Below are 26,001 nucleotides of genomic sequence, written 5' to 3'. Positions count from 1 at the left end.
GATGGCACTGTGCTTGCCTTCCTGACATGTGCCCCTCTTGTTCCCTGCCAGTGTTTTCCCTCCTCTGTTGAGGAAGATGGTCTGGGGGTGAGCAGCAGAGCTGGTACATGGGCACCAGCCAGGTCTCTGCATGCATCCTTCTCGTGCAGCGTCTCTCACACCCTTGCACGCAAAAGGAAGGACAGCAGGGCGGGGGATCCATGGTGCTCTGGGCAGGAATCTTCAACTTTATTAAAATGGAAGTATTTACTGGCTGCATCAGTTGCCCAGCTGTGGTTAGTTTGCATGAGAACCATTTCCTGCAGTTAAGGAAACTATTCAACTTTACAGCAGATCATGGAAGGAAGAGATGCTACAATGTCCAAAATCCTCTCTTTGCTGAGTGGGCAGATTTCTTACCTGAATCTCTGCCATCAAAGCACTTGAGGTGACAGGAACAGAGCTGCCATTGCTGTGCTGCAAGTAAATATCCCAAGTTCCAGTGAGGAGGGGAGGGGCGTCCAAGAGAGGGACAGCAGGACAGCCAGGGCTGGGTGGTCAGGATGGTGCTTTAAGGGCTTTGGGGCCTGAGGTGCCACCTTTCTGCACTTGGTGACATCTACTTGCCAGCATGCTGTCCTGATGGTGGGATCTGACGTGCTGCTCAGCGCTGCAGGGAGCCAGCAGAGAAGTGGTTTTTGCTGAAGTGTGTGTTTGAGTTGGGTTCTTCTGCTTGATGCCATTGGAAAGCCAGTCAGCCATGCTGGAGATCTAGGAGTGGATGCCTCCTGCTTGTCCTCTCCTGCCAGACATCATAAATACACTGCCCCTTGCAGTATTCTCATCATCTAACACACAAGAAAAACTATCCATCAAGTTCTGAACCTGGCTTGAAAGTGGATTTTTATAGGTTGTAGATGTAACCTGCCTTTTTAAATGGTAATTGGTAAAGGAGATCTCTGATAATCTGCTTCCAAGGATGGGGACAGAAGGCACAGAGGCTTTCCTGGCCTTGCAAGTTTTCCTACTGGTGAAATCATGTCACCTCTGTGAGTCCACGTTTATTTCTGCAGGAGAAAAGATTGCTCTGCAGTGCCTCATGGAGAGTGATCAGATATTTTGGATGGATGCTGGAATGTGATGGGGTATCCAGCACTAAATTGTCTCTGCTCTGGGAGGTGCAAAACCCTGCAGTCAGGCCAGAGAAGTTGCCCCACTTTGTTGTCTTGTTTCCTCTACCCTATAGCTGCAAGGCGTGTGGGATGCCTTGGTGGAATCAGCATAATCTAAAAAAAATACTCTTCCTGGTTCAAGCCTTGCAGCAGTTGCTTTGTCACAAAACCCTCATTGGCAGAACAGGTTATTTCCCACTGTTTAACTGGGGCTCAGGGGCTGGTTTTAATTAGTGGGGGAAAAACAAACAACTCATTTGTGATTTGCATACGTCAGTGACCATCCTCTTCTGTGTGTTTGCTCACACTATTTCCCCAAAATGTGGCATAAAAGAAGAGGGGTGAGGGAGCATTGAAGTGTTAGCTAAGAATCAGTAATACCCTGTTTCATGTTCAGCATTATCTTATTACAAATTAAGCCCTTCTTACAAGTGTCAATAGATGACAAGAAGTAGGGCCTTCCTGCTACAGAAGTTGTTATCCACAGCAAGGAGGACGCTCCAAGGCAGATGGAGAAGCAGCACAGGGTCTGTGGAGCCAGCAGAAACAGAGCAGCAGAGGGTTTGTGATCCCCAAGGGTGGAGGTCAGGCTAAAGCTAGGGGCACTGCTGGCTCCTTGGCCAGCATTTGAGTAAGTGTCCTTTGGGCTCACTTTGTTCGTTGGTGTTGGCCGTGATCTGTCAGCTCCTGCAGTCTGACCCTGCTGGTCCTGCCTGCTTCTGGCCAGTCACCTTGATCTTCTTAGGCCAACTGGTGCTGGTTCAGCTGTTAAATAGTCTCCATAGGTACTTCACAAAGACAGGAGGTGCTTTCCCTAGTGCTCCTCTTCAACAGCTGCAGCATGGCTGTTGCGGATAGGAGAGGCTGATTCATAAAGACATCCGAGATCCACTGTGTCAAGGGAAACGTGAGGGTAAACAGGAGGAGCAGCACAGAGCTCAGCCTCTGGATAGCAGGATTGTTCTGCGTGGATGGAGGAAGAAAGTTGGCAGCAGTGGAGCAGACAGAGACCTGGGTGAATCACAGGTTCAACGTGAGTCACTGCTGTCACACGGTTGTGAAGAAGGCGCACGTCATAGGGGCTGTGTAAGGAGCTGCGTGCTTCCCAAGGCATCTGAAGCATTCTCCCTGCTCCCAGTGCTGGTAAACCCGTCACCCGTGCTATTCCCGTTTTGGATGCTGTGCTTTGAGGAATATATGGGCCAATAGCCGAGAGTCCACGGAGAGCAGTGAGAGTGGTCAGAGGGCTGGAAACCATGAGGGATGAGAAAAGCTTGAAAGGGCCTGGGATTGTTTAGTCTAGGAAAGAGCAAGCTGGAGTGAAGGCAGTATGAAAAGCTTTCAAAGACATAAAAGGCTGCTGCAAAAAGTGAGGGAGTGATCTGTTCTTAGTAGCTACTAGGAAGAAGTCATCAAGTCATAGACCAAGCAAGGAAATTTAGTTATTGGGGAAGACTTGTGTGAGCGAAAGGCTGATGAAGTACTGAAACCTCAGTGCGTGTGGGATGGGTGTTAGGAGACCTTCAGAGCACCTGTCTCTGGGTGGGTGGGAGAGGAACTCATCCTGCTTTGGCTGGTGGGATGCACGATGAGACCTTTGTAGCCATGTTCCCAATTGCTGGAAGATTATCTTCTAAAGCTTGTGGTGAAGTCTGCCTCTTTTAAACAGGCATACATTTCTCAGATGCTGCTGACCTTCCTGTTACAAGACATCAGGGATTACATGTGGCAGTGACATTTTACCACTGCTGTAGCAGCAATTTTCCAAGCTTCTGGTCAGGCTGCAGGCTTGTACCAAGATGGTGGGGAAGCATCATCGTTAAGGACAAGGATTCAGAGTGTGTTCACCTACGGTGGGACAGCAGGGGAGCCCAGGGCTTGCTGCTTGTCCCTGTGTTCAACCATGCCAGATGATGCACAGGCACAGTCCTTGTCCTGATGACATTAGATGGTGCAGGGGAATCCCCCCACCAAGGCACAGCCCCCAGCACTTTTATATATATATATATATATATATATTTTTTTTTTTTTTTTTTTTTTTCCCCCCCTCATTCAGGGGCAGACTTTGGCTGTGCTTTTTAATTGTGAAAATTCAGAGCATGTCTTTGTGTCCTAAACAGGCGATTGTCCTGATCCTCATCCCTGGGATCCATTATGTCTTAGCAAATTACTTTCTCTCTTTTAAATGCCTTAGTGATTAAAGATGCCACAGCAGATACCCTTAATGAGTACAAAAAGGGTAATAATTCCTCTTGTTGGCACTGAATGCAATTAATCAGGCCCCTTTACTTGCTTTTTAAACAGATGAGGCATTTAAGGCCAAGCAAGTTTTTAATTGGACTTTAATGTTTCTCATTTACTTCATTTTGGCACAAGCGTAGGAATTCCCACCCCCAGGTTTGCTGGATTTATTCAGGGTGATAAAAGGCTCAGCATGGAATGAGGACTCAGCAGCAGACTCAAACATGTCCTTCAGCCTGTGCCTGGCCCCATTGCCTGGCCCAGGCTTGGTCCTGCTGCAGCAGCACAGAATTGTCTGGACGGGAGCAGAACCAGGTTATCCAGCCCAGAGCCAGTTTCCAGCATGGGACTGACATTGGATATTAATAATATTTCTGGAGTAGTCATCAACACAAGGGTGCAACATAGCCTGCCCTTTTTTGTCAGGTTCCCTTGCCTTGAAGGAACTGTTGACTTGTGAGTATTCTTGTGATTATCTGGATGCCCTTGATGGAGGTCCATATCATAGCCCAGACTCTGTAGCTTCAAACAAAGGGTGAATTATATGTTTTAAGCAATATTCCTGAGATCCATGACCAAGAGGACATACAGAGGCCTTGAGCATCATTACAGATGGATGTGTGCATCCAAATGTTGTTAATTTTTGCCAGGAATTGCTATGGAAGAAAGGATATATCATAAGCAGCCCTTGTCTAATTTGCAGCTCCTCCCTGAAGCCAGCACCACCTCTTCTTCCACCTCTTGCCATGAACCATCTTGCCTTTGGTTCCCTTCCCTCCCGTCTATCCTCCACTGTGGTTTGGGGGCAGCAGGGGCCTGTCAGCAGTCCCAGTCTGTGTTTCATGCAGAGACATGTTCAGCAGCCCAGCTTGGCCGATTGGCTCCTGTCCCAACTCAGTTCTTCCCCACCAGCAGCCAACAGCCCAAGGTTCAGCCAAGAAGGATCAGTCTCAGCATGTGTGAGCCTGCCTCTGAGCCTGCTTGTCACTCTGCAGGGCAGAGATTTCTCTAACACCCAGGAAAGATCCCAGAACGTTCAGTTGGGTTTTTCCAGGTGTGTGCTGTGTGTGTTTTTCAACTGACAGTGACTTTGGACTTCCACCCACAGGAAGATCAGTAGATGCAGATGAGCTGTGGGTGTCCTTGGATAGGTGAGATGGCTCTTGGGTCATTGGGGATTTTTGTCCCAAAAAAAAACATTTAGGGGAAGTCTAGGGACAAGGGACAACACCTTCTATTTCTACAACCCTGCTTTTCCCACTTCATCGTAGGAAAATCTTAAGCCCGAGTGTGTCAGGAAAGTTAAGTATATTCAGAGAAATGTGTTATTGAATACCTTGTGTTAATTTAAACACCTTCTGCCTGCCAGGCTTAGGGCAGAGGAGCTTTGGCAGCTGGATCAGCCATAGCACTTCCCTAGGTCTGTTTCAGGGCATCTTTAAGGCCTCCCAGTGCAGTGTAAGGAACTGCTGTGCACGACCACCAGGCTCTGCTTTCCAGGCAGCTGTGCAGCAGGGAATGCCATGGACGACAACTGTCCAATATTTTATGTGGTTCATCCTTATTCTTTGTCGTATCTCCTTTTCTCTGACTCCCTCCAATCTTGAACACATATCTGATACTGGGTTTGGTGGTTGAACAAGGCTTATGTAGTCCTGGATAGCCAGATGTGGAACCAAGTCTCTCCAACTTTATCTTGTGCTGAGAACATCTTTGCCCATTTTGCCCCCTTACACCACTTTCCTGCTACCTACAAATAAGGATACCTGGAGCCATCATGCCTTGAAAAGTAAGGCAGATTTGGAGGCCTAGCAAGGATCAGGGGTTTATTGTGTGATCATGGAGTGAAGGGCTGTAGGCATCTTGATGAGATATTCAGGGGTAAAGGCAAGTCAAAGAGCATCCAGCTTGTTCCGTGTCCCCACAGAGTGAACAACTGCTGGCTGTTGGCCAGTGCTCCAGCCAGGGGCAGGGACTGAAGGAAATAAGAGGCCCAGGTCCTAGGACATTTCTGCTCCTCTGGCTGGTATTGAAGAGGGGCAGGGCAGCCTTGTCCAGCTGCTGTGGAGCCTGCCAAGATGTCCTTAATCTCAAATATATCTATGTCAGGAAGCTGCAACCCCAAGTGACTCTAGCCAGCCATTCTTTCATTGAGAGTCTTCTGGCTGAGGCTTACAGAGTTGTCATTTTCTTTGATTTAATTCCATATAAACTGCAGAATTATTTTCCTTTAGAGGCTTGCAAATTACGGAAGAATAAACCATGCTAATGATCCGATAAGGACAACTTTGGATACGTTCCCAAGAACGGCTACCCCTGGGCAGGAGTGTGCTCAGAGAGCACTGGTGGAGAGCAATTTGCCATGCTCACCTGGCTGCCTTCCTCGGGCCCCCCTTCCCAAATTCCTTCATCTCTCAGGAACGAAAGCAATTTCCTCTCTGGCTTCTTGCAGAGGCAAAGGCCCTGCAGACCTGAAGTTATCTCTGGAATGTGTGTAAACATGAGTTCAATGGGATGCTGTTTGTCCCCCATTCCTGGGGGGGTTTAAGAAGGGTTAATACAAGTTTGTTTTACGGGTTCCTGTCCCTGAGAATTGTCTTCCTTAGAGGGCAGCTCGGCTGACCTGAGCTCCTGTGTGTGCATTTCCCAGCATAAAGGGGAGATTTGGGGGCCCCGCCGTACGGGTGGGATTTCACTCCCCTAAGAACAAGGGATGAAAGACCAAAGTGGTCTTCCTGCCAAACAGGGACCTGGAGATGGTATGGGATCACTGCACGTGCACTGGGACTCAGTGTGCAGCTAACAGGATTTAGGCAATGTTTGGACAGAAACAAATCAGGAGAAGGGTGGGGGTTACAGCCAGTTCTGTGCTCCCATCTTCAAACAGCATTGAAACATAAGCAGGGGGATAAAACCTTAGCAGTGATGTATGGGCTGGGGAAAAATGCATTTCAATAAGAGGCATAAGGAACTCTATCTGTTTGCATAAAAATAATTCAGATGTAAGTTCATTAGTGGTGTACAAGTATGTCACTAATGAGACTCACCTGGAGACCAAAGTGTTCTTGAATTTAGAATAAGGAGCAGCAACCAGAACCTAAAACTAGAGAAAATCAAGCATTAGTACCAAAGAAACGGTTAATTCCTAGATGTGTTGTCAGCGCTGGTGACGCACTGAGGCTGGATGCCTTCCAGAAAACAACACATTAACTGAAGACAAAGAACCAGACTTAGCACAGAGGTGATCAGTGGAATGGCTTGGCCTGGTATATACAAGGGGTCAAACTAGATGATTTAATGATCTCTTTTGGCCTGAAAGCTCTCTGTTCTTTTAAGAAGATAAATGAAAAAGCCCTTTCACAAAAACCAAGCACTTGAGATATGTGTGTAATGAACTCAGCTGCTTCCAGGGGAACAGCAGAGCAGGATCTGCAGGAAGCCTGACCTTGCCGCCTGCAGGCTGCCTGGAGTTGGTGGCCATCTGTTTGGTGGCGGTGGCTCACCACCGTCGAAGCCACCACTCTCAGGCGTGACGTTTCTCAGCTCTGTTTTTAATTGCCATCTCCCTGCATTTAACCAACATTTGCTCCTTAATCTCCATTAGGGTGAAGAGGCCAAGCGGTATGAGTAGCCTCCTGGGGAAAATCGGTGCCAAAAAGCAGAAGATGAGCACCCTGGAGAAATCTAAGCTGGACTGGGAGAACTTCAAGGAGGAGGAGGGGATTGTGGAGGAGCTGGCAATCCATAACCGAGGGAAAGACGGGTAAGAGGGACTTTACCTAACAGTAGTCCAGAATTTCCCACCACTTCCTTTACATGTGGGAAGCCCGTTGCTGGCTACAGAGTTCAAAAACCCTTGGGATTTCTTAAGGATTTATTTTAGGGATACATAAAGCCAGTAGCTGCTATAAGCATCGCAGGGAGACAGGTAAGTCTGCAAACACCTATCACTCTCTGCTAACAATCTTGTGAGTTCTCTAAGTCCAGCTAATGTCTGGCTTTATCATCTATTCTGCTTGTGGCACAGAGCATGAACTGGTCTAATGCAGCCCACTCCACAAGGAAACACAATTGCCTTTGTCCTTTTTTCTTTTTTCAGTTTGGGAGGTTTTGTTCTGTTCTTCAAATGACATGTTTCAGCTGCATCTGTCCTTCCTCCCGCATAAAGATTTGTGTAAACGCCAAACAGCTGGCAAGGTGCATTAAGGATTATGGCAGTGCTGGGCGTTGGTTGTGTGCATCAAGCAATGTTCACTCCAATGAAGTTAATGGAAGTATCGTAAAAATAAATGGTGATGCTGTAAATAAAACAGAAAGCTAATAACATGCACTGTGGGGAGTGATAATGAGATCAGAGGCAGCATTTCCACTGCAAGTGCTTTGCTAAGCTCTGGGAAAACATAACCGGCTTAGTGGACAGCTCATAAAATGTAGATTTTATTATAAGCTGTTCTTTTACTCTGCAGGAAAAAACCCAAAGCTTCTGCATTCCAACAGATTTTTTCTGTTTTAAACAGATATTTTATAACCATCAAACTATCAAATAGATAATTTCAGTTTGGTCTTGCACCCTTCCACAACACACTACCTCCATCAAATCTCCCCTGGTCTGTTTCTGGTCACATGCCCTTGAAAAAGTTGAGCAATTCAGTAGGAGTACTGGAGAGCAGAGCTGTTCCTCTGAGATCCCTGAAGTCCAAGGAGGTGAATGATTTACACAACATACAGGTGTGGCAGAGCAGTGTTTTGTGTCATCTCTTGTGTGCCCAAACCCCATATGTCGACTGTTCTTGGTCAGTGCTGTTCCCTTTCCCACCCCATCCAAGCAGGACAGCTTGCTCTTCATGCCTGGCAAACCTTTCCAAAGACACTCACATGATGGTCCTTGAAGGCTAAAGAAGGGATCAGCACATGGAAAAGATGAGCAAAGCAGAGCAGCAATTTTAAGAGCATCTTTAATCTTGGACAGCTTTGGGTATTGCTGCCTGTCACATCCCAGGCTATAAAATTTGCTGAGCTCTTTGCAAGCAGGTTTTGTCATTAAACGAATGAGGAACATAATGCCAGGATGACTTTAGACACTCCTCACAAATATGTTTATTCTAGTCAGGCATGTAGTGTGAGGGGATCAACCGCTGCTCACTAGGAATTACTTCCACTTTCAAGGTAAAGGGAGGAGGGAGGAGAACCAATGGAGGCACAGCCCACTGCATTTCTGCTTACAGGCCACCTCGGTGTGAAGGGTGCAGTACCCTCACAGAGCAGCCATCCTCCCTGGGGGGCAGGTCACAGGCACAGCAGCTGCTGGCCTCAGGTCATTTCACAGGAGCCTGTTGTCCCTTCTGCAGCTGCCTCTTCTCCTTTAATAATGTCAACTGTGCTCACCCTTCAGTGGGCAATCATTTACACATCTCTATAAAAATTGTAATGAGCTGTTGTTAACCCTTCAACCCAGGCAGGCAAGAGCAGGGCACTGCCTTTAATCCCTGGTGCTGTTAGAAACCTCTGCTCCCCACGTGTCCTGCTGTGTGATTGTAAATGACTGCCTGACAAGGAAAGCTACAGCCCACTCCTGGAGCTGTTTGCTCAATACCACACATCCTGTGCACATACAGAGATGGTCCGTGCGTGTCTCAAGGAAGGCAGGAAGCTTTTACTTTTTGCTCGAGAGGGAAAACAGGTTGAATTCCTTTATCGTGCTAACCCTGTAGAAGTTGCTGCAGCCCAGAGCTCCTCGTACCTCCCTGGCCCTTCTCCAGCAGCCACACATGCTTGGCCAGAACACGGCAGCCAGTGGAGCAGTGGGGCTGTGGCACCTTTCTGCTGCCAGTGCCAGTTACCAGCCAGCCACAGCCTGGGCCTAGAATTCCTGAGACAGGGGGGACATGTGCTGCCCCATGGCTCTGCCCTCCCCTTGCCTCTGATTTTCCACCCCTTGTACGCCCAGCCCCCATCCAGTGATTAGGTATAGAATCTGGGCTTTTACAGCCTGGCTGTATCAGGTCCTGAGGGCCTGTCCTGGATTTGACAGGAGGGGCTGGAGTAAGGAGCAAAGGCAGCTATCCCCTTTGCTGTTCATCTCTCTGATGTGCTTTATAAATGGAAATGTGTGGTGGCCTCTTAATTGGGCCACCTTTGTAGGGCAGCCCCATGGGGGAGCAGCCGGCCCCGTGCACTCCTGCACCGGGTGACTGATGGCGACTGACAGGGGACAGGCAGCACCAGAGACCCTCCCCAGAGCAGCTTGCAGCTGCCCTTGTTAGCAGAGACAGCCTTGCTCCCAACGGATTTACTTTGCTCTGCCGTGGATCACAGCTGCCCCGTTTCCAGGCGGGTTGATAATTTACAGGAAGGTATTGATTCAGGTAGCAAAGGTTGTTTAGACAAGCTCAGGACGGGTGTTTGTGCCTCACTCGTGTACTTTGCACCGTGTTGGGTGGTGCCTTGGTGTCGGCTGCACGAAGCTGGCTGAGCACAGAGAGAGCTGCAGCTCCAGCACAGGCTTCAGAGCATGGAGGGGCTTGTGCCGACTCTACAGCTTCCCTGCTCACATCTGTCTGCACCTCCCGCCCCTGTGTGCCTGCAGCACAAGCCAGCCAGGCCCCACAAGCCCAGTGTATGCCCAGGTAGTGCCTGGGGGGTCTGCTCTGGTACTTAGAGCACTTTGCTCCGGCCAGCCAAGGACAACGCCATGGGATGACGTCGCAGTTCCTCCTCTGTGCAGCGCTGCTGGCTGCAGCTGTGAGACCACATTCCTGGTTCATGATCCATATGGATCCCCCAGGAGCCAGGCCCTGCCCACCAGAGAGGCACAGCAGTCAAGAGAGGAAGAGGAGGAGAAAGAGATTGACCCTTTGCTGGGGTTGATAGATGGGTGTCACAGAGGGCCCAAAAGAGCTTCAGATTCAGTAGGTTGGGCTGTTGCTGCCCAGGCCATTGGGGTTTTCCCAGATGAACATCAGTAATTCCTGTCCTTGTCTTCCCAGCTGGGATTGTGGTTGGTGTTTACCAGTGAAGGAGGAGAAGAACCACACGCCCAGCAATATGACACTGAGCACATACAGCGTGACCCCTCAGCTTCCTTCCTGTGGCCTCTCTGAGCCCAGCCCCAGGAGCCGGTCACCTCCCTGCTTACAGGGATGAAGGGAAGCGACACTCCGCTGCCTGCCTTTCCTGAACCAGTGTGGGGAGGGGGCCTCAGTGCACAGCTCTTCTCCAACAGTGAAGGGCAGGAGCCACAAAAATACCTCCTCCCAGCCAGCTCTTTGCCTGCGTTGCGCCGTGCTGGTCCCTGCCCCTCGCAGCCAGCGGAGATGAGCTGACCCAGTTGTGTCAGCACAAGACAGGCTGGAGCTGCAAGGGGAGTGGGGTGGCAGCAGGGACGTGTGGGGCTGTTCATCTGCTTGGGGGAATGACTGGCTGAAATTAATCTGGATTCATTTGTTTCCAGTGATGGCTGGATGGGCAGGAGTGTCAGGGCTGTCCCTTGCAGCAAGGACAAAGGCTCCCTGCTGGGAACACATTCAGTACAGGTTCAACAGTTGTAGCGTAAAGAGTTGCAGAATCACAGAATGGTTCAGGTTGGAAGGGACCTTTAAGGGCCCACTATAATCCAACCCCCAGCAGTGAGCAGGGATTCTTTATCTAGACCAGATTGCTTAGAGCCCCATCCAGCTTGATCTTCAGGGACCTCATCACCAAATGTTCATTCGTCTCAGAGAGATCACTGGTAGGAGAGGCCTTCAACCCTCCCATGCGGGTCTTGGGCACTTTCATGCGTGCTGCCAGCCACCCAGCAGCCAGGAAAACCTGCAGAGCCTGAGATGCTCATCTTCCCATAGGCTTTGGTCTTGCTTTCAAGCAGTGGGCTGCTCTAGTGAGCAGGAAGAGCAGTGACTGACAGAACAGCCAAATTCAGTGGTTCCCCACACAAGTTTAATGACCTTGTCATGGCAGTCCAGTGTTTTCCACCCTGGAACAAATGCAAAACAATTGTGATGATTCAATTACAGCTCCTGTTTTGAATTGCAATTTCACTCCCTCTGTAGGTTAATTAGTAGCACAGCCCCGGGCTGTCTGTGGCAAGGGTTTGCAGCGAAGTACATTAAAATTCAGCTGCATGCCATTAATGAGCAGCAAGGTGCTTTTCCAGGCACAGGAGTGCCTTCTTCCTCGCAGCACTCAGGTGCTGTGCTGAGGGGCAGCCCTGAATACTCAGTGGTGGTTAGAAGCTGGTCTGTGGCTGGGAAACCCCCGGCCTGCATCCCTGAGCTGCTGCAGGTTTGCTGTGTGATGCTTTTTGCATACCGAAATGCTCCCTGTGCCTGTTCCTGGCTTGTATCATGGGCCTATCAGCTTGTATTGAAGGTTGTGGTTGCATTTGAGATGCTTTGCTGGATGGTGCAAAGGCCTGCTCTGATCTCCTTCAAGGTGTCTGTGAAGGACATTTCTCAGCTGTAGGAGAAGAGCTGGAACCAGAATCAGCCAGTTCACTTCTCTAGCCTGTGTGACCACCAGACCTCTGGGAGTCCCCCAAGTGACAGCCAGCAAGCCACAGAGCAGCTTTGGTGTCCATAGGAGATGTTCAGTGGAGTGATCAGTTCATGGAAAGAGAAGGGGATGAGTCAGATGGTGCTTTCCCTCCCTGCTCATCCCTTTGGGTGGGGTTTGCCCCAGGCTGGGGGCCACACAGGCTGCCACGGGCACTGCTCACAGCCTCTGCCTCTGCCCCCCTGCAGGTACATCGAGAGGAAAGCGTTCCTGGAGCGTGTGGATCACAGGCAGTTCGAAATCGAACGCGACATCAGACTGAGCAGGATGAAGCCCTGACGTGCTGGGGGTGGCCGTAGGGGATCTTGCTCCCTTCTGTGCCCCAGGGCTGGCTGGGGGCTGCCGGCCACCAACAACCACCAAGCACGGAAACTGTTCTCTACCCAAGACTCAGCCTGTATGTCACAACGTACAGGGTTTTCCTTTTACTGTAATAGTTTGGGGAGGGTATTTGTCAATGGACAGAAGGCACTTGGAGGGTTAAATGGCCCAGCAGCTGATAGAAGACATTGGTGTAATTCTGGTTACAACTTTCCAAGGAGAAGAGGTGGTGGCACCCACCCATCCTTTACCAGTCCCAGGTGCATCTGGCAGCAGGAGGAGCCACCAAGGCTGGGAGAGTACTGTCATGTTTGGTGGTGGGAGTGGAGCTGCGGGAAGGTTTCATGGCTGCTGTGCATACGCAAGCTGTGGGCTGGAGCCCTTCTGCCTGCTCTGCCAGCCCCGCTGCACTCCTTGCCTCTCTGCCCTCTGCTCCTTTCCAGACAAAGCCAAACTGTCTGTACTTGTTTGTGGGGTCTGATGATGCGGGGGGGGGTTAAGCAAGCTGGTGAAGAAATCCTTCCTTGTTCATACTGTCAAGAAGATGGGAGCAGCTGCAGCAGGCAGGAAGGGCCAGGATCTGAGTGCTCACGTGAATAAAGTATTCCATCCCAATACTCCTGCATGCTGGCAGTGTGGTTTGTGTGGGAGGCAGAGGACAAAGAAATTAAGGATCACATGCAGTAAGGAGTGCCTGACGGGAGTCATAAAAACCTCTCTCAGAGGTGCCCAGTGTGTGCCCTGATAGCAGCCTGCGGGTCAGAGCAAGTGCTTGAATTGCTTTCCCTCCTCATTACTGGGGCTGCTGGTGCAATGAAACCTAGAATTGGGGATGACAAGATCACTGTAGTCCTGTAGCAATGCTGCAGGAGGAAGGAAACCCATCCAAAGCATGGCCACGCAGGGACATTCAGCAAGTACAGCTGTCTGGGAGGGGGCAGGCCAAGGCGCCTGGGTGTGGAACGAGCAGCTGGAGCTGGAGACCAGTAACGCACCGTCATCCTGCTGGCCTGGCTCTGGTGGAGCTGGGCAGCTCCTCATGTCTGGTCTGTGCACATCCTTGGAGTAGAGGAACTCATCAGCGTTTCCCCATGGGATGCTCTGGTGGGGCAGCCCATGCTGGTGCCGTGCTGGGGAAAGCAGCACAAGCCCCATCCTTCCTGCCCACAGGGTGAGCGATGCCATCACTGCCCGTGGCCCCTTGCCTGTGGCTCTGAGCAGGGTCTGAGCCTTGGGCTCTTGTGTCTGCTGCTGAGTCAGCCCCTGCTCTGTGGCCTGCAGGACAGACCAGAACAAAACACCACGTGCTCAGGGGAGCTGCAGCCTTTGGCGCCCTGTTCTGTACAGAATCAGCTGTAATGGACCTGCTTGAACAAGCCTGAAATTGGACAGAAACAAAACAGAGTGATGACATGTTTTCATCTCCAAACACTTCCAAGCCAGTTGCTGCTCTGGCTTAGGTTGCAAAAACAACCAGAGTCCCTGTGCAGGGCACGGTAGTGGGGATATCTCAGCTTGGAGTTCCTGAGTGGTGGTGAATGGCCCTGGCAGGACCTCAGTGGGGGCTGTGGAGCAAGGCAGGTACTGCTGCAGTAGTTGGGCTGCTCCCCTGCTCAGAACTGGTACTGCTGGACCATCTCCAGCGCCTTCTCTCCTTGTGTGCTGTCCTGCCCTTACAGGGTCCCTCCCAACAGGGACTCCAAGGCAGCCCAGGCTTGTTTTGCTGCAGATCCCTGAAGATGGTGAGATGCTGAGGCAGCCACAAGCAGGGCTGGGAGGATTGGGCGTGCTGCAAGTGCTGAGCAGGCAGCCAGGGAGATGATTTGCCTATTGCTCTGCTGTTGCTGAGCGGATAAGAGGGAATATTTGGGACCATCTCTGCCCTGTGTCCCCCATGACTCCGATGCTGGACAGCAGCAGGGAAGGGTCATGTCACCCCTGCACAGGCTGGGGCACCATGGCATCTGGCTTTTGGGAGCTGCCAACCAAAACTTTTGCTGCAGCATGAGTACCCCTGCTGCATTCTATTGCCCATTCTGCTCCAGCAGCTGGGCAGCACCAAGTAGGTAAGAAATGGAAAATAATTCTGTGCATTGTATCATGAGCAAGAGCAGAATGGAGATGTAACAAGTACCCTTGGAGATCCCAAAGGCCAGAGGCACCAAACCCAGTCTTGTTTTTAAAAGCATTAAAAAGCTCCAGGCTGTGTCCATAGTGAGTCCTGCAGCTGCATCTGGCTCTGGATGGCTTAGGGGTGGCTTTGGATTCACATGCATGCTAACGGTATGCTAGAAGGATGTGGCCAGCACAACCTCCCCTGGCATCCTGGTGAACTGGGAAAATTGATGACCCTAAATTTACAGGATCCTGCCTGCCAGCCCCAGCTATGCTCTTCAGAAACCCTCCAGAGTTTTTTTTTTTCTTCTCTTCAGCTGAGCAAATGTGGAAAATCCTGAAATCTTGGAAGCAACCTGACCTGCTAGAAAAGTGCAGTGTAATGGCAGTGGCCGAGAGCCTCAACTCCCCTCTCTGCTGGACTCCCCAGCTCACGGCAGCATGGTGTGCCCAGCTCAGCTTGAGGATGCTGGGCTGCAGTGCCAGCAAGCTGGGACAGGCTTGGCGGGATGGCCGGGAGGCAGCCTCCAGCCTGGGCTGATTCCTGGCTTCCTCCACGCTCCCAAGCGTCCCGCGTTTTTGCTGGGTTGGATCATGTATTCCTCGCCTCTTTTTCCTGAAGACGAGGAGTGATTTACAGGTCTCCAGAAAACACAGCTTGGCTGCTTTGAAAGGAAAAATAAAATCCAACCCAAACCCCTCTCTGCTTGCTATTTCCATTGCTCGGTCGCCTTCCCACAAGGGGCGGTGGCCCCAGGACGCACCAGCCCTCAGCGTCCCCATCAGCCCTTGATGTCCCTGCAGCCCTGCACTTCCTGGGAGGAGGAATGTTCTCAGATATGGGTCCATCTTTTGAGACATTCCCACCTTGAGTTGTCTTCTCAGGGAAGCTCAGGTGTTCTCCATGAGTTGGAATCCATCTTGGGCATTTACTTGGGGTAATTTTGGCCCTATAAGGAGTCCCTCACGGCCCAAGCATTGCCTCACCCCAAGGAGCTCCCTCTTCCCTGGCCGCCTGAAGGGGCCCCTTGTGCAGCTGAGCCCCAAACAAGGCTCCAATTGTGTCTGTGTGTCCTGATGGTCAGGGCTTCTGCCGCAGCATCCCTGTGCTGGGGCCATGGGTAAAACCAGCTGTGTCCAACCCACACCCACAGGCTCAGCTTTACGGATCTGCTGGGGTTTGTGGGGGCTGTTACAGGGCCACGGGAATTGTGACAGGGAGGTAACACTGCATTTAAAGCTGCTTCGGTGAAAAGGATGCAGGAATAAATGTTGGCTCTCGACATGGGAGGAGGTTAAACGCTGGTTGGCTGGCGGTGCATCCCATAGCCCCAGGCTGTCCCAAGGACCACAAGGGGAATCATGGACAGAGCTGCCACGGGGCAAAGTGTGGCAGCTGGGAGAAGAAGGGACCAGAGTGTGGAGCTGACCTTAGGATCATCTCCCTGCAGCCAGGGCAGCAGTTCCCTGAGGGGCAGAGCTGGTGCCTGGAAGGTGATGCTGGCAGCATCATATCCTCTTTTCCAAGATGTTGTTTTCAGCCTCTTCCCACCTCTCTATCAGAGCAATGTCCCACCCAGCAGCACAGTGGGATTCTGTTTGCAGTGTGTTCAAAACTAATGGGGAGTAATGGAGTGGCCTGTGGGTCTCCCACCCCATTTGGGGATCTCCACTTCAGGGCGTCTTTGTGCTGGTTGTGGGTGCTGGCACTGACATTTGGAACTCAGCTGATGGTGATGGCACAGCCAGCCCTTCCTGCTGTCAGCCCTTCCCGCTCCCAGCAGTGAGCCCCAGCCGGGGGCGAGGATCTGCGCCAGCCCTCACGGGGGGATGAATGGGGAGACAAACAGAGCCGCTACTGTTGGGGCAGCCTGAGGCCTGCAATCTGCCTTGGCTTTGCTGGAGATGAGGGGGTGCCTTGCCATCCTGCTCTTCAGAAAGGCAAGCAGCCTCCCCCAGCATCTTCTCTCCACAGATAAGAACCAACCCAGCGCCACAGAGAGGCACGGGGATAAATCCTGGTTGTGATCCTGTTGGGTCCTGTGATACTACAAGCCAAGAGAAATGTCCTCATTATTTCCAGAATATTGAAGTCTAATAAATCCTGTCCTGCCTTATAGGATTTATTTCTTCATTCATTGCCAGGAGACTCAGTCCTGTGTAATCCTATTGCTGCTCCAGGAGATGGGGAGAGGCTTTCTGAAGCACAGACCTGGCAGGGCTGTGGGCAGGAGCAGGAATCCCCAGCTGAAGCTGCTGGTCCCAGCAAACTTCCCAGTGCCAGCCCATTTCCTGATATGTCCCACTGTCCCAGAGCTGTGCCCTGTGTTTGAGTCACCAAAATGAATCTCACACAATGGTTGGGGCACGGCTGGATCAATGGGACATTAATTAGCTGCTAGCCAATTAATGTGGCACGGCTCAGCACAGCCTGCTCCCCCTGTCCATTGTACACCTGCCATGCTCCCCCACATCTCACTTCGGAGTCCTGCTACACCTTCTCACACCATATCCAGCAGGAAAAGCTGCAAAAAGTCAGGAATAGCCAGGCCCAGCACAGCCAGTCCCCTGCAGCCGCAGCCTGCCCGTGCGGATCCAGCCGTGCCTGGCTCACCGTACACCAGGGACTCTCCGGAAGACAATGATGGACACATGAATATGGCTGGAAATTTTGCCACTGAAGTGTTTTCCATAGCAACCGTTGCTGGGGCAACCTGCATCCCAAGGAGCATCCATCCCAAAACACCCAGCCCCGTGTCCCTGCAGCTGGCAGGGAATTACGGCATGGGACTGGTGGGACCTTCGCCGTACCCCACCGGCAGCAGCACAGGTGCTCTGGCAGCCAATCCAGCTGAGAGCGTCCCCGGTGCTGCGGGGCCCCGGTAATGCTCCACTTTTCATCTTCTTTTTGGCATTTCATTTTCTCAAAGGTAGGAGAAACCAAAGGAAGACCTGTTGGTGCCTGTCGCTCCGGGGGTGCTTGGCTGTGGAAGCAGGGATGTGCAGGAGCTTGGAGTGCTCAGAGGATGCAAGCAGTGATTTTTGGCTCTGATGGACCAAAAATGGGATTGAGTTTAACAGTGAACACTTTGATCTGAGCATCAACACAGGGAGAAGGAAAAGTGACATTTCCACTGCTTTTAAGTCCAAGATCAAGAACCTTATGGCCCCCCAGCACCTGCCTGAAGTCATATGGTGGCAGCTTCAACCTGGGGACACATCAAGGATCCCAGAAGACCCTCTGGCTTTGTGGGCCTACACCAGACTCAGGGTCCCCAAAGCAAACACACCCTGGCTTCATGGGATCGGCTCTAGAGTGGTGGGAGAGAGGCTGGGGAGCCTGGAGCCCATCCTAAGGATGCCCACGGTGCTCAGTGCGTGCACTGTCACCACTGTCACCAACAAGAGGAAACCACAGTCCTCAGGCTGCACCCGCCGGGGCAGCTGCGGTTTGTGGGCATGACCGCAGTCCCTGCCACCGGATGTCTCCCACCCACAGCTGTGCCTCAGTTTCCTTTTCTGCCAGTGATACACAGGGACACTTGCCTCCAAGCTGGGGACAGTGGCGGTGGCTCAAGCACTGCTTTGTGGGAAAGGGCATGTGTTTGTAATCTGCGCTCAGCTCTGCTGCCGCACCCCAGTGCAGCCTGAAAGTAACCCCGGAGGGTGAGAGGAAATGCCATGATGGGGACTGCGTGTGCAGTCCGGGGCACATTCCTGGCCTGTCTCCACACGCACCACTCGCTCACTGGCCTGCAGCTCTCACACAGGCCCACTCATTGCCCCCCTGCCCGTGAGCCCACTGGCTGCAGGCACCCCTTGTGTCCCTTCCCCTGGTTCCCTACGTGCTCTGGCTCTTGCACGCCTGGGGAGCAGCGTGGGTGTCCGTGCAGCTGACCATAGGTCCTGTGCCCCCACACAGCTCACACGTGTGCCGCCCACAGCTCCCAGCTGCAGCCGCCCTCCCAGCCCGCTCCCAGCTCCCTGCAGATGGTAGCAGGGGCTGCAGCATAACATATAGTGATGCCAAACCCAGGCTTACCAGCTGTTGGGGTGCCCATGGGCCATGTGGCCAGGCTCTTGAACAGGCCAGACAGGCAGCTGCGGTGTGCCCTGTGTGCCAGGTGTCCCATGGTGCGCCATGTGAGCCATTGCCTCTACAGCTACCCATTACCTGCCCCCCACTATTACACACCATCCCCATTATGCACTCCAGAACTCCCAGTTAGCTCACTGTGACCCTTCATTGCACACCTGTTACACACCGGTTAACCTTCAATGACCTTTGCTCATGACACACCCGTTGCAGACCCTTTTTCCTTCATTTGCACACCCATTACACACCCATACAGCCTTTGTTGCACACCAAGTGCAGGGCCACTACAACACCTGCTGCACACCCTTCTGTGCACAACTGTTGTACGCCTGTTCCAACCCCCGTACCTTTTGTCGGACTTGGTCCCACCCCTTTGGCCGGTGTCATACCCCTCGGTCTCTGTCACACCCCCTTGGTCTCTGTCACACCCCTTTGGTCCGTGTCACACCCCTCGGTCTCTGTCACACCCCGTTTCACCGCCTTTACAGCTCGCAGCTCGCCCGTCCCAGCCCCGGCGCCCCCCGTGCCCGCCCCGCCCCTCGTCCCAGGCTCCGCCCCCTCCCGGTGCCTCAGGTTAGGCCCCGCCCCGCGGGCGGGCGCAGCCAATGGGGGCGGGCGGAGCGGCCGGGCCGGGCGCGCGCGGCGCTATAACGATCCCTACGGCGCCGCCGCCGCCCGCGCGCCCCGGCCCCGCCGCCCCCGGCCCGGCCCGGCCCTCGGCCCCGCACCCGGCCCGCCGCCCCTGCCGCGGCCGGAGCGGCCCCGCGGGAAGATGAACTACCTGGTGAGCGGGGGCACGGGGGCGGGCAGGGGGGCGCGTGCGGGGACAGCTAGGGCGCGGGGGAACGGCTGCTGGGGGGCCCTGTTGGAGGAGGACGAGGAGGAGGAAGGCCGCGGCCCCCTCACCGCTCGGCCCGGGCAGGGCTTCTCCTGTGCGGCCCATCCCACTGCCGTGACCTTGGCCGAGTTCCACCGCTCCGACGCGGCGAGGCCTTGCCCGCCCCCGCTCCCTCCCGGCGGGTCAGGGCGCTGCGGGACTCGCGGGGGGCCCGGCGGGGCCGGGGGCCTCCCCGGGCCTCCGCCCCACCGGGCGGGGCGGCACCGGCAGCGGGCAGGGCCGCGGGACGGCCGGGAGTCCGGCCCTGCCGTCCCGGGCGGGCCGCGACCTGTCCCGCCGCCACGGCCCCGAGCAGCGCTGGCAGGTGCCGCCGTGGCCCGGCTCGGGGACCCCGCGGGGTGGAAGGGGCCCGGGCCCGGCGACGGGTGCCGTGTGATGGCCACGGCTGACTCACCGCCCCGGCACTTCCTCCCAGTCGGCCGAGGGAAGGGGTGGGAGAGGCAGAGGAGGCCCCCCGAAACCGGGGAGGCGGAAGGGCCCGGCCCCTTCCTAGCACCACCTCTGGGAAGGGTGGGTTTTGCTCCAGCGCGGAATCCCGCTGTGGCTGGAACGGAGAGATCCAGCTGGCGGGAACCGCGCGGCGAAGCCCCCGGCCAACGGGGCTCCGAGCCGGTGCTGAGCTGTCGCCCGCCGGGATGACGCCCCATCGGCCGGCGGGGCCCGGCTCACCGCCCCGGCGCGGGGCTCTCTTCCAGAACGTGCTGGCCAAGGCGCTGTACGACAACGTGGCCGAGTCCCCGGACGAGCTCTCCTTCCGCAAGGGCGACATCATGACGGTGCTGGAGCGCAACACGCAGGGGCTGGACGGCTGGTGGCTCTGTTCGCTCCATGGCCGGCAGGGCATCGTTCCCGGGAACCGCCTCAAAATCCTCGTGGGGATGTACGACAAGAAGCAGCCGCAGCAGCAAGCGCCTGTCCCGGCACAGGGGCAGACACCTCCACAACCATCGGTACCCCAGCCGACTCTGCCCTTCCTCCACCAAGGGGGCTACACCCCACTGTCACCCGCGTCGCAGTACACATCCATGCACCCTGCTTATGCCGCCCAAGGGGACAATGTATACCTGATGCCAGTCCCCAACAAGGGACAGCAGGGTCTGTACCCGGGCTCAGCACCTACTGGACAGTTTCCTCCTGCCCCAGCTAAGCAGCCCTCCACTTACGCGAAGCAGGCACCTCCCCACAACTTCTCCAGCCCCGGCCAGGAAATCTACCAGGTGCCCCCCTCCCTGGGCCAGGCAGCAGAGGCGTACCCAGGGGGCTCTGCCAGTCCCCCCCAGGATGTCTACCAGGTTCCTCCCTCAGCTGGTCAGGCTCAAGAAATCTACCAGGTGCCACCGTCATTGGACATGAGGAGCTGGGAAGGGCACAAGCCCCAGGGAAAGGTAGGATGGGGAGACTGGAGTGGGGAGTGTGTTGTGTTTGTGGGGTGCTCTGCGGTCCGTGGGTGCGAGTAGGTGGCATAGCTTGGGCTTCTCAGCTTGCTGCTCTTGGAGCAGGCAGCCCATGTGCCCATTGCTGGGGTTGTGTGGGCATCCTTGCCCACACTGCTGGCAGGAGTGGATGCACTGGGACAGTCTCTGCAGTGCCCTGGTTGGTGTGAGCTACCCTTCTTGGGGCTGGCACAACATTCAGCACTCTGGTCCTTGTGGTTTCTTGTGCGAGCTCTGCTGGTGTCACCCAGGGCATGGCAGTGTGTCTGCTGTGGGCACAGAGTGTTGGTAACCCGAGAGCTGTTTTGGGATGCCAAGTTCTGGAGCTGTGGAAGTAGCTGTGGTACCCAGCACAATGCTGTGAGGTTTTGTTCCTCCTGGGAGTGCACATAGGAACAGACAGACAGTGCCAGCATTTCCCGACTCTGCCAGGCAGCCTGCCAGGACTTGCTAGGTACATGGGTGAGGCAAGGGTGAGCCACCAGGCTGTCCCCAGCATGGAGCTTAACGGCTGCATCCTGGACACCAGCCTCCTTCTGGCTCTGCCCCTTCCCTGGCACGTCATCCTGGGGAAGAGGAGTGATGTGCTTTCAGTATCGTGTTTTCTGGGAAGGCTACTCCAACTCATACCTCTGGGAAGCAGCCAGTGAGGGCGGGGAGCTGCCAAATCACAGCCAGGGCACAAGGAACATCTGAAAAGGAAGAACCAGCCCAGCACCTCAGCCCTCCTTGGCACTGGTTGGGCAGGGTGCCATTACCCTGTGGGTTTGGTTATTTTCCGCTCTGGTGTCACCGTGAAATGACCCATTCAGGCATGGAGCTGTGGGCAGGGATCTCCAGGCGTTGGCAGACCCCGGCCCACGCCTGGATCGGCCGTTGCTTTCTGCACGCCACGGCCGTGCCGGCCGGGCTTTGTCTCTCGCTGAGACTCTACCGCCGCTATAAATAACCGGTGATATCATCCCGTCCCCGGCATCGCCGCACACCCGGCCGGGGAGCGCCCTCCCGTGGCACCGGGCAGACCCTAATTCCAGGCAATCCAGTATGGAATCCAGCAACCATCCTCCCTCTGGCCCCGTTGCTAGGTTTTGGGGGAATGATGCAGGGTGGGAGATGCTCGGTGGTGGCCACATCGTGTCTTTTCCCTCTTTCCAGGTGCTGGTGCCCACCCGTGTGGGCCAGGTGTATGTCTATGACTCCCCCAAGGGTGAGCAGGTTGAGTACGATTTCCCTCGCCACCTCATCTCCACGGGCTCTCAGGAGATATATGACGTGCCGCCTGTCCGAGGAGGGGTCCCAAGCCAGTTCAGCCAAGAGGTGAGGCTGCTTTGGGTGTCAAGGGGGAATCCCTGGCTCTGCCCATAAGAATGGGAGATGATCTGTCACAGCCCGAGATCCACACCAGGCTAAACTGCACCCAAAACTGTACTTTGCGCATCTTGGTTCTGCTTCTGAGCACCTCCACCATTCCCATTCCCAGCTGGTCCCTGAGAGGAGCTGGGTGGCCACATCATCTCTGACACATCATCCTGTGTCCCCCCACCTCCAGGTCTACGACACCCCTCCCATGGCAGTGAAGGGTCCCAATGGGCAGGACCCGGGGCAGGAGATCTATGACGTGCCCCCCAGCGTGGAGAAGAACCTGCACCAAACTGTAAGTGCTGCTGGGAAGCTCCCAGCTTCTTTATGTAAGAATGACAAACAGATTTTTACAGGGAGAAAAATAATTTACTAGATCAGTCTCCCCAGAGATGTGGTGATGTCCCTGGTACTGGAGGCTTTCAGAATGCCAAAGAGTGGGTTGCTGGATGTTCACATCCAGGGGATGAGGTTGGACCAGATCATCTTTAAAAGTCCCTTCCAACCTGGGCTGCTCTAGGATTTTTTGCTTCCTGTCCCCAAGGGCAGGGGCATCCCTGGGGTGCATGGCTTCATTCTGGTGCCCACCCAGTGCCATCTCGGATGCCCAGTGCTGGGACTTGCATGCCCTGCAGCTTGGGGCAGCCAGCCTGCCCCTCCACACATGCCCCAGGCCAGCTCTCCCAGCAGTGCTGACAGTGCCACTGCTCTGCCCTTGCAGGTGTACGACGTGCCCCCCTCAGTGAGCAAGGACGTGCCGGATGGCCCAGCACGGGAGGAGACCTATGATGTGCCACCCGCCTTTGCCAAGCAGAAAGCCTTCGACCCCTCCCGCCACCCCCTCGTCCTGTCCCAGCAGGAGCCCTACTTGCCAGAGGATGTCTATGATGTGCCCCCGGCAGCTGGGAAAGGTGCTCCTGAGCTGCCACCCTCCCATGAGATCTATGACGTGCCTCCCAGCCTCAAGAAGCTGGGGGGATCCACCTTTCCCTCCCAAGCCTCCCAAGAGGTGTACGATGTGCCCCGGGACCTGCACGCCCCAGGCAAGGGCTCTGTGGACACAGAGGGCGAGTACATCTACGACGTCCCGCCACAAGTAGACCGCGAGGCCAAGGGCGCTGATGCCAAGCGGCTCTCGGCCTCCAGCACAGGCAGTACCCGCAGCAACATCTCCACATCCTCGCTGGACGTGGTGCCTGTGAAGGAGTCGGCTAAGGGAGCCGGCAAGGAGTTCTCCCTGGACTTGGATGCCGCCATGGAGACACTGGCCAAGCTCCAGAGTGGCGTCAGCAACGCTGTCTCCTACCTCATGTCCTTCATCAGCACCAACTGGCGCAGCCCCGAGCACATGGAGGTGAACGCTGCCAACATCCGGGGGGCAGCTGAGGGCGTCCGGGCGGCCCTCCGGGACCTGCTGGAGTTTGCCCGGGGGGCAGTGGGCAATGCTGCCCAGGCCTCCGACCGTTCCCTCTACACCAAGCTCAGCAAGCAGCTTCAGAAGATGGAGGAGGTCTACCAGGCCCTGGCACGGCATGGCCAAGCGCTGGACGCTTGCCACTGGGCCCCCAGTGTTCTGGCCAGCAGCAAGCCGGGCACAGATGACTTGGAGCACTTCATCATGCACTCACGTGGTGTTCCTGATGACACCAAGCAGTTGGCTTCCTTCCTGCATGGCAATGCCTCCCTTCTCTTCAAACGGACAAAGCCGGCGGTGGAGAGTGGTGGCCATGGGCCCCCTCACCCCTCCGACAAAGCCAGCAGTATCCAGTCACGGCCCCTGCCTTCCCCTCCCAAGTTGCTGGCCCAGGAGTCGCCTGACGGGCCCTACGAGAACAGTGAGAGTGGCTGGATGGAGGATTATGACTATGTCCATCTCCAGGTGGGCACGGGTTTGGGGGCCGCTTCCCACAGGGAGTGTTACGATGGTGGCTCCCTGGCACAGGGGGGATTAGGCAGCTCTGCTTCCACCTATGTTTTGCTCTTACCCTCCAGCTTGAGGGCTGTGTGGACCAGAGATTTCCCAGGGAAAGTGGGAGCTCTCTCTGGTAAGGCTGATTTTACTGACCCCTTCCATGTCATGCCCCTGCAGGGCAAGGAGGAGTTTGAGAAGACCCAGAAGGAGCTGCTGGAGAAAGGCAACATCATCCGGCAGAGCAAGGACCAGCTGGAGCACCAGCAGGTAAGGACACCGGGGCAGGCAGGTGGGTGCCGCTGCACACAGCGCTTGGGGCATGCAGGGCCCCACATCTTGCTTCACTTTAACCTCTGCTGCTGGTCTGACCACAGCCTTCTTCCCTGGATGTTCTTCCTCATGGTGCATTCTACCTTGCCTTCCATGCTAGTGAAGAGGGGAGCAGGCACCTTGATCTTGGGGAGGAGCCTGGCACTGCTGTCCTGGGGCTGGTGCTGTCCCTCACTGTAATTCCCTGGGGCTGGTGGCCATGGCCGCCTGTGCTGGTGGCTCCATGGAGAAGAGCAGGTGCTGGCTCAATGGTCACCCTGCCCCATGCCTGTTTCTCCCACAGCTGAAGCAGTTTGAGCGGCTGGAGCAGGAGGTGACACGCCCCATCGACAACGACCTGTCCAACTGGAGCCCCCCTCAGCACTTCAGCCCCGCGCGGGGCGGTGGGACACTGTGTCCTGCTGACCGCCAGCTCCTCCTCTTCTACCTGGAGCAGTGCGAGGCCAACCTCACCACGCTCACCAATGCTGTCGATGCCTTCTTCACCGCCGTCAGCACCAACCAACCTCCCAAGATCTTTGTGGCCCACAGCAAGTTCGTCATCCTCAGCGCCCACAAGCTCGTCTTCATTGGGGACACGCTGTCCCGCCAGGCCAAGGCCCAGGATGTCCAGCACAAGGTGATGCACTACAGCAACCTCCTCTGTGAGATGCTCAAGGAGATCGTGATGACCACCAAGGCAGCTGCCCTCCACTACCCATCTCCTGCCGCCTCCAAGGACATGGTGGAGCGTGTCAAGGACCTCGCCAACAGCACGCAGCAATTCAGGATGGTGCTGGGCCAGCTGGCAGCCATGTGATGGCCTTAGGGCCACTGTCCCCTCTCTCTGGCCCCCAACCTTCCCCAGACATGCATTTCCCTCCATGCAAGTCCTCTCCACGCGGTGTAAGCAGACATGTGCGTAGAGACTCCCATGCACACCGAGGGGCTAGGGCTCTGTGGGAACAGAGGTGAGGGGCTGCAGCCATCATACCCCTTCCTCCTCCCTCTGTCCAGGGGCCAGGAATGGTTTGAGCTGTGCCCGTAACGAAGCAAAGCTGGGAGGTGGATCTATGTCTACTCTTTCCTCAGTGTCCTCTCTCCATACAAAATCAACAGCCAGTTCTGGGCTGAAGGGCATGGGGCCGTGTCCCTGGTGAGGCAAGGATATGCCTGGCAATTCGAGATGCCCTTTGTGATGCTGTGGCTGCTCTGCTCTCCGGGGGACTCTGGTGCGCTCTGGAGAACTCTGCAGTGGCCAGGAGGTTCTAATGGTGTGGAAACCATCCACTGTGATGGTGGGACAGTGTGACAGAGATGGGTTGAACTGTCCCCTTGTGTGCTGGAGGCTGGGGATAGGGTCCCCAGGGGGGTTAGGGGTGGTGGGGAGCTGCTGGGGCAGGAAGGGGCTAACCCGTGCGTTCTCACATCTCGGGTTGTGCTACAGTACCAGCTGTAACGGAAACGCGAACCGAAATTGGTGCCTTTTGAACACGGGAAGCTTCCGCTGGTTCCAGGAGCTACCAAGTGGCAGCCCCCTCCAAAACTTGGCCCCAAGTCCCTCAGCAGTATAAAGATTTGCCTAGAAACACCCCTTTATCTCCTGGATATCTATG

General features: G+C 54.9%; 2 protein-coding genes and 1 long non-coding RNA gene across 4 annotated transcripts in view; 2 read left to right on the top strand and 1 right to left on the bottom strand.

Moving 5' to 3' along the window:
* The window catches only part of CFDP1 (craniofacial development protein 1), a 62,265-nt gene extending 49,387 nt beyond the window's left edge, over positions 1-12,878 (top strand). The window contains exons 6-7 of the mRNA XM_040075730.1: positions 6,997-7,155; positions 12,131-12,878. Of these exons, the coding sequence (XP_039931664.1) occupies positions 6,997-7,155; positions 12,131-12,221 (250 nt within the window). The 3' untranslated portion in view covers positions 12,222-12,878. The remainder of the gene's footprint in view (positions 1-6,996; positions 7,156-12,130) is intronic.
* A 4,450-nt stretch (positions 12,879-17,328) lies between these two features.
* Positions 17,329-18,918, bottom strand: LOC120758030 (uncharacterized). Its single transcript, XR_005702751.1, has 3 exons — positions 18,822-18,918; positions 18,421-18,491; positions 17,329-17,426 (listed from the first exon to the last, which is right to left on the bottom strand). It is a non-coding gene; the product is annotated as an uncharacterized LOC120758030 (long non-coding RNA).
* A 269-nt stretch (positions 18,919-19,187) lies between these two features.
* On the top strand, positions 19,188-25,984 carry BCAR1 (BCAR1 scaffold protein, Cas family member). Of its 2 annotated transcripts, XM_040075290.2 has the most exons (7): positions 19,188-19,258; positions 20,068-20,757; positions 21,961-22,122; positions 22,355-22,459; positions 22,886-24,043; positions 24,254-24,343; positions 24,690-25,984. In XM_040075290.2, the coding sequence occupies exons 1-7, from the start codon at positions 19,247-19,249 to the stop codon at positions 25,203-25,205; spliced, it is 2,733 nt and encodes a 910-aa protein (XP_039931224.1). In that variant the 5' UTR covers positions 19,188-19,246; the 3' UTR covers positions 25,206-25,984. The 2 variants fall into 2 exon arrangements, with proteins under 2 accessions (XP_039931224.1, XP_039931223.1); XM_040075289.1 differs by lacking the exon at positions 19,188-19,258 and having other exon boundaries at positions 19,993-20,757.
* The last annotated feature ends 17 nt before the right edge of the window (positions 25,985-26,001 follow it).

Source organism: Hirundo rustica, chromosome 11 (assembly GCF_015227805.2).
Source record: "Hirundo rustica isolate bHirRus1 chromosome 11, bHirRus1.pri.v3, whole genome shotgun sequence".
Lineage (NCBI taxonomy): Eukaryota > Metazoa > Chordata > Aves > Passeriformes > Hirundinidae > Hirundo > Hirundo rustica.
The sequence above is the reverse complement of the archived record's forward strand: the minus strand, read 5'-3'. Positions and strand labels throughout refer to the sequence as shown.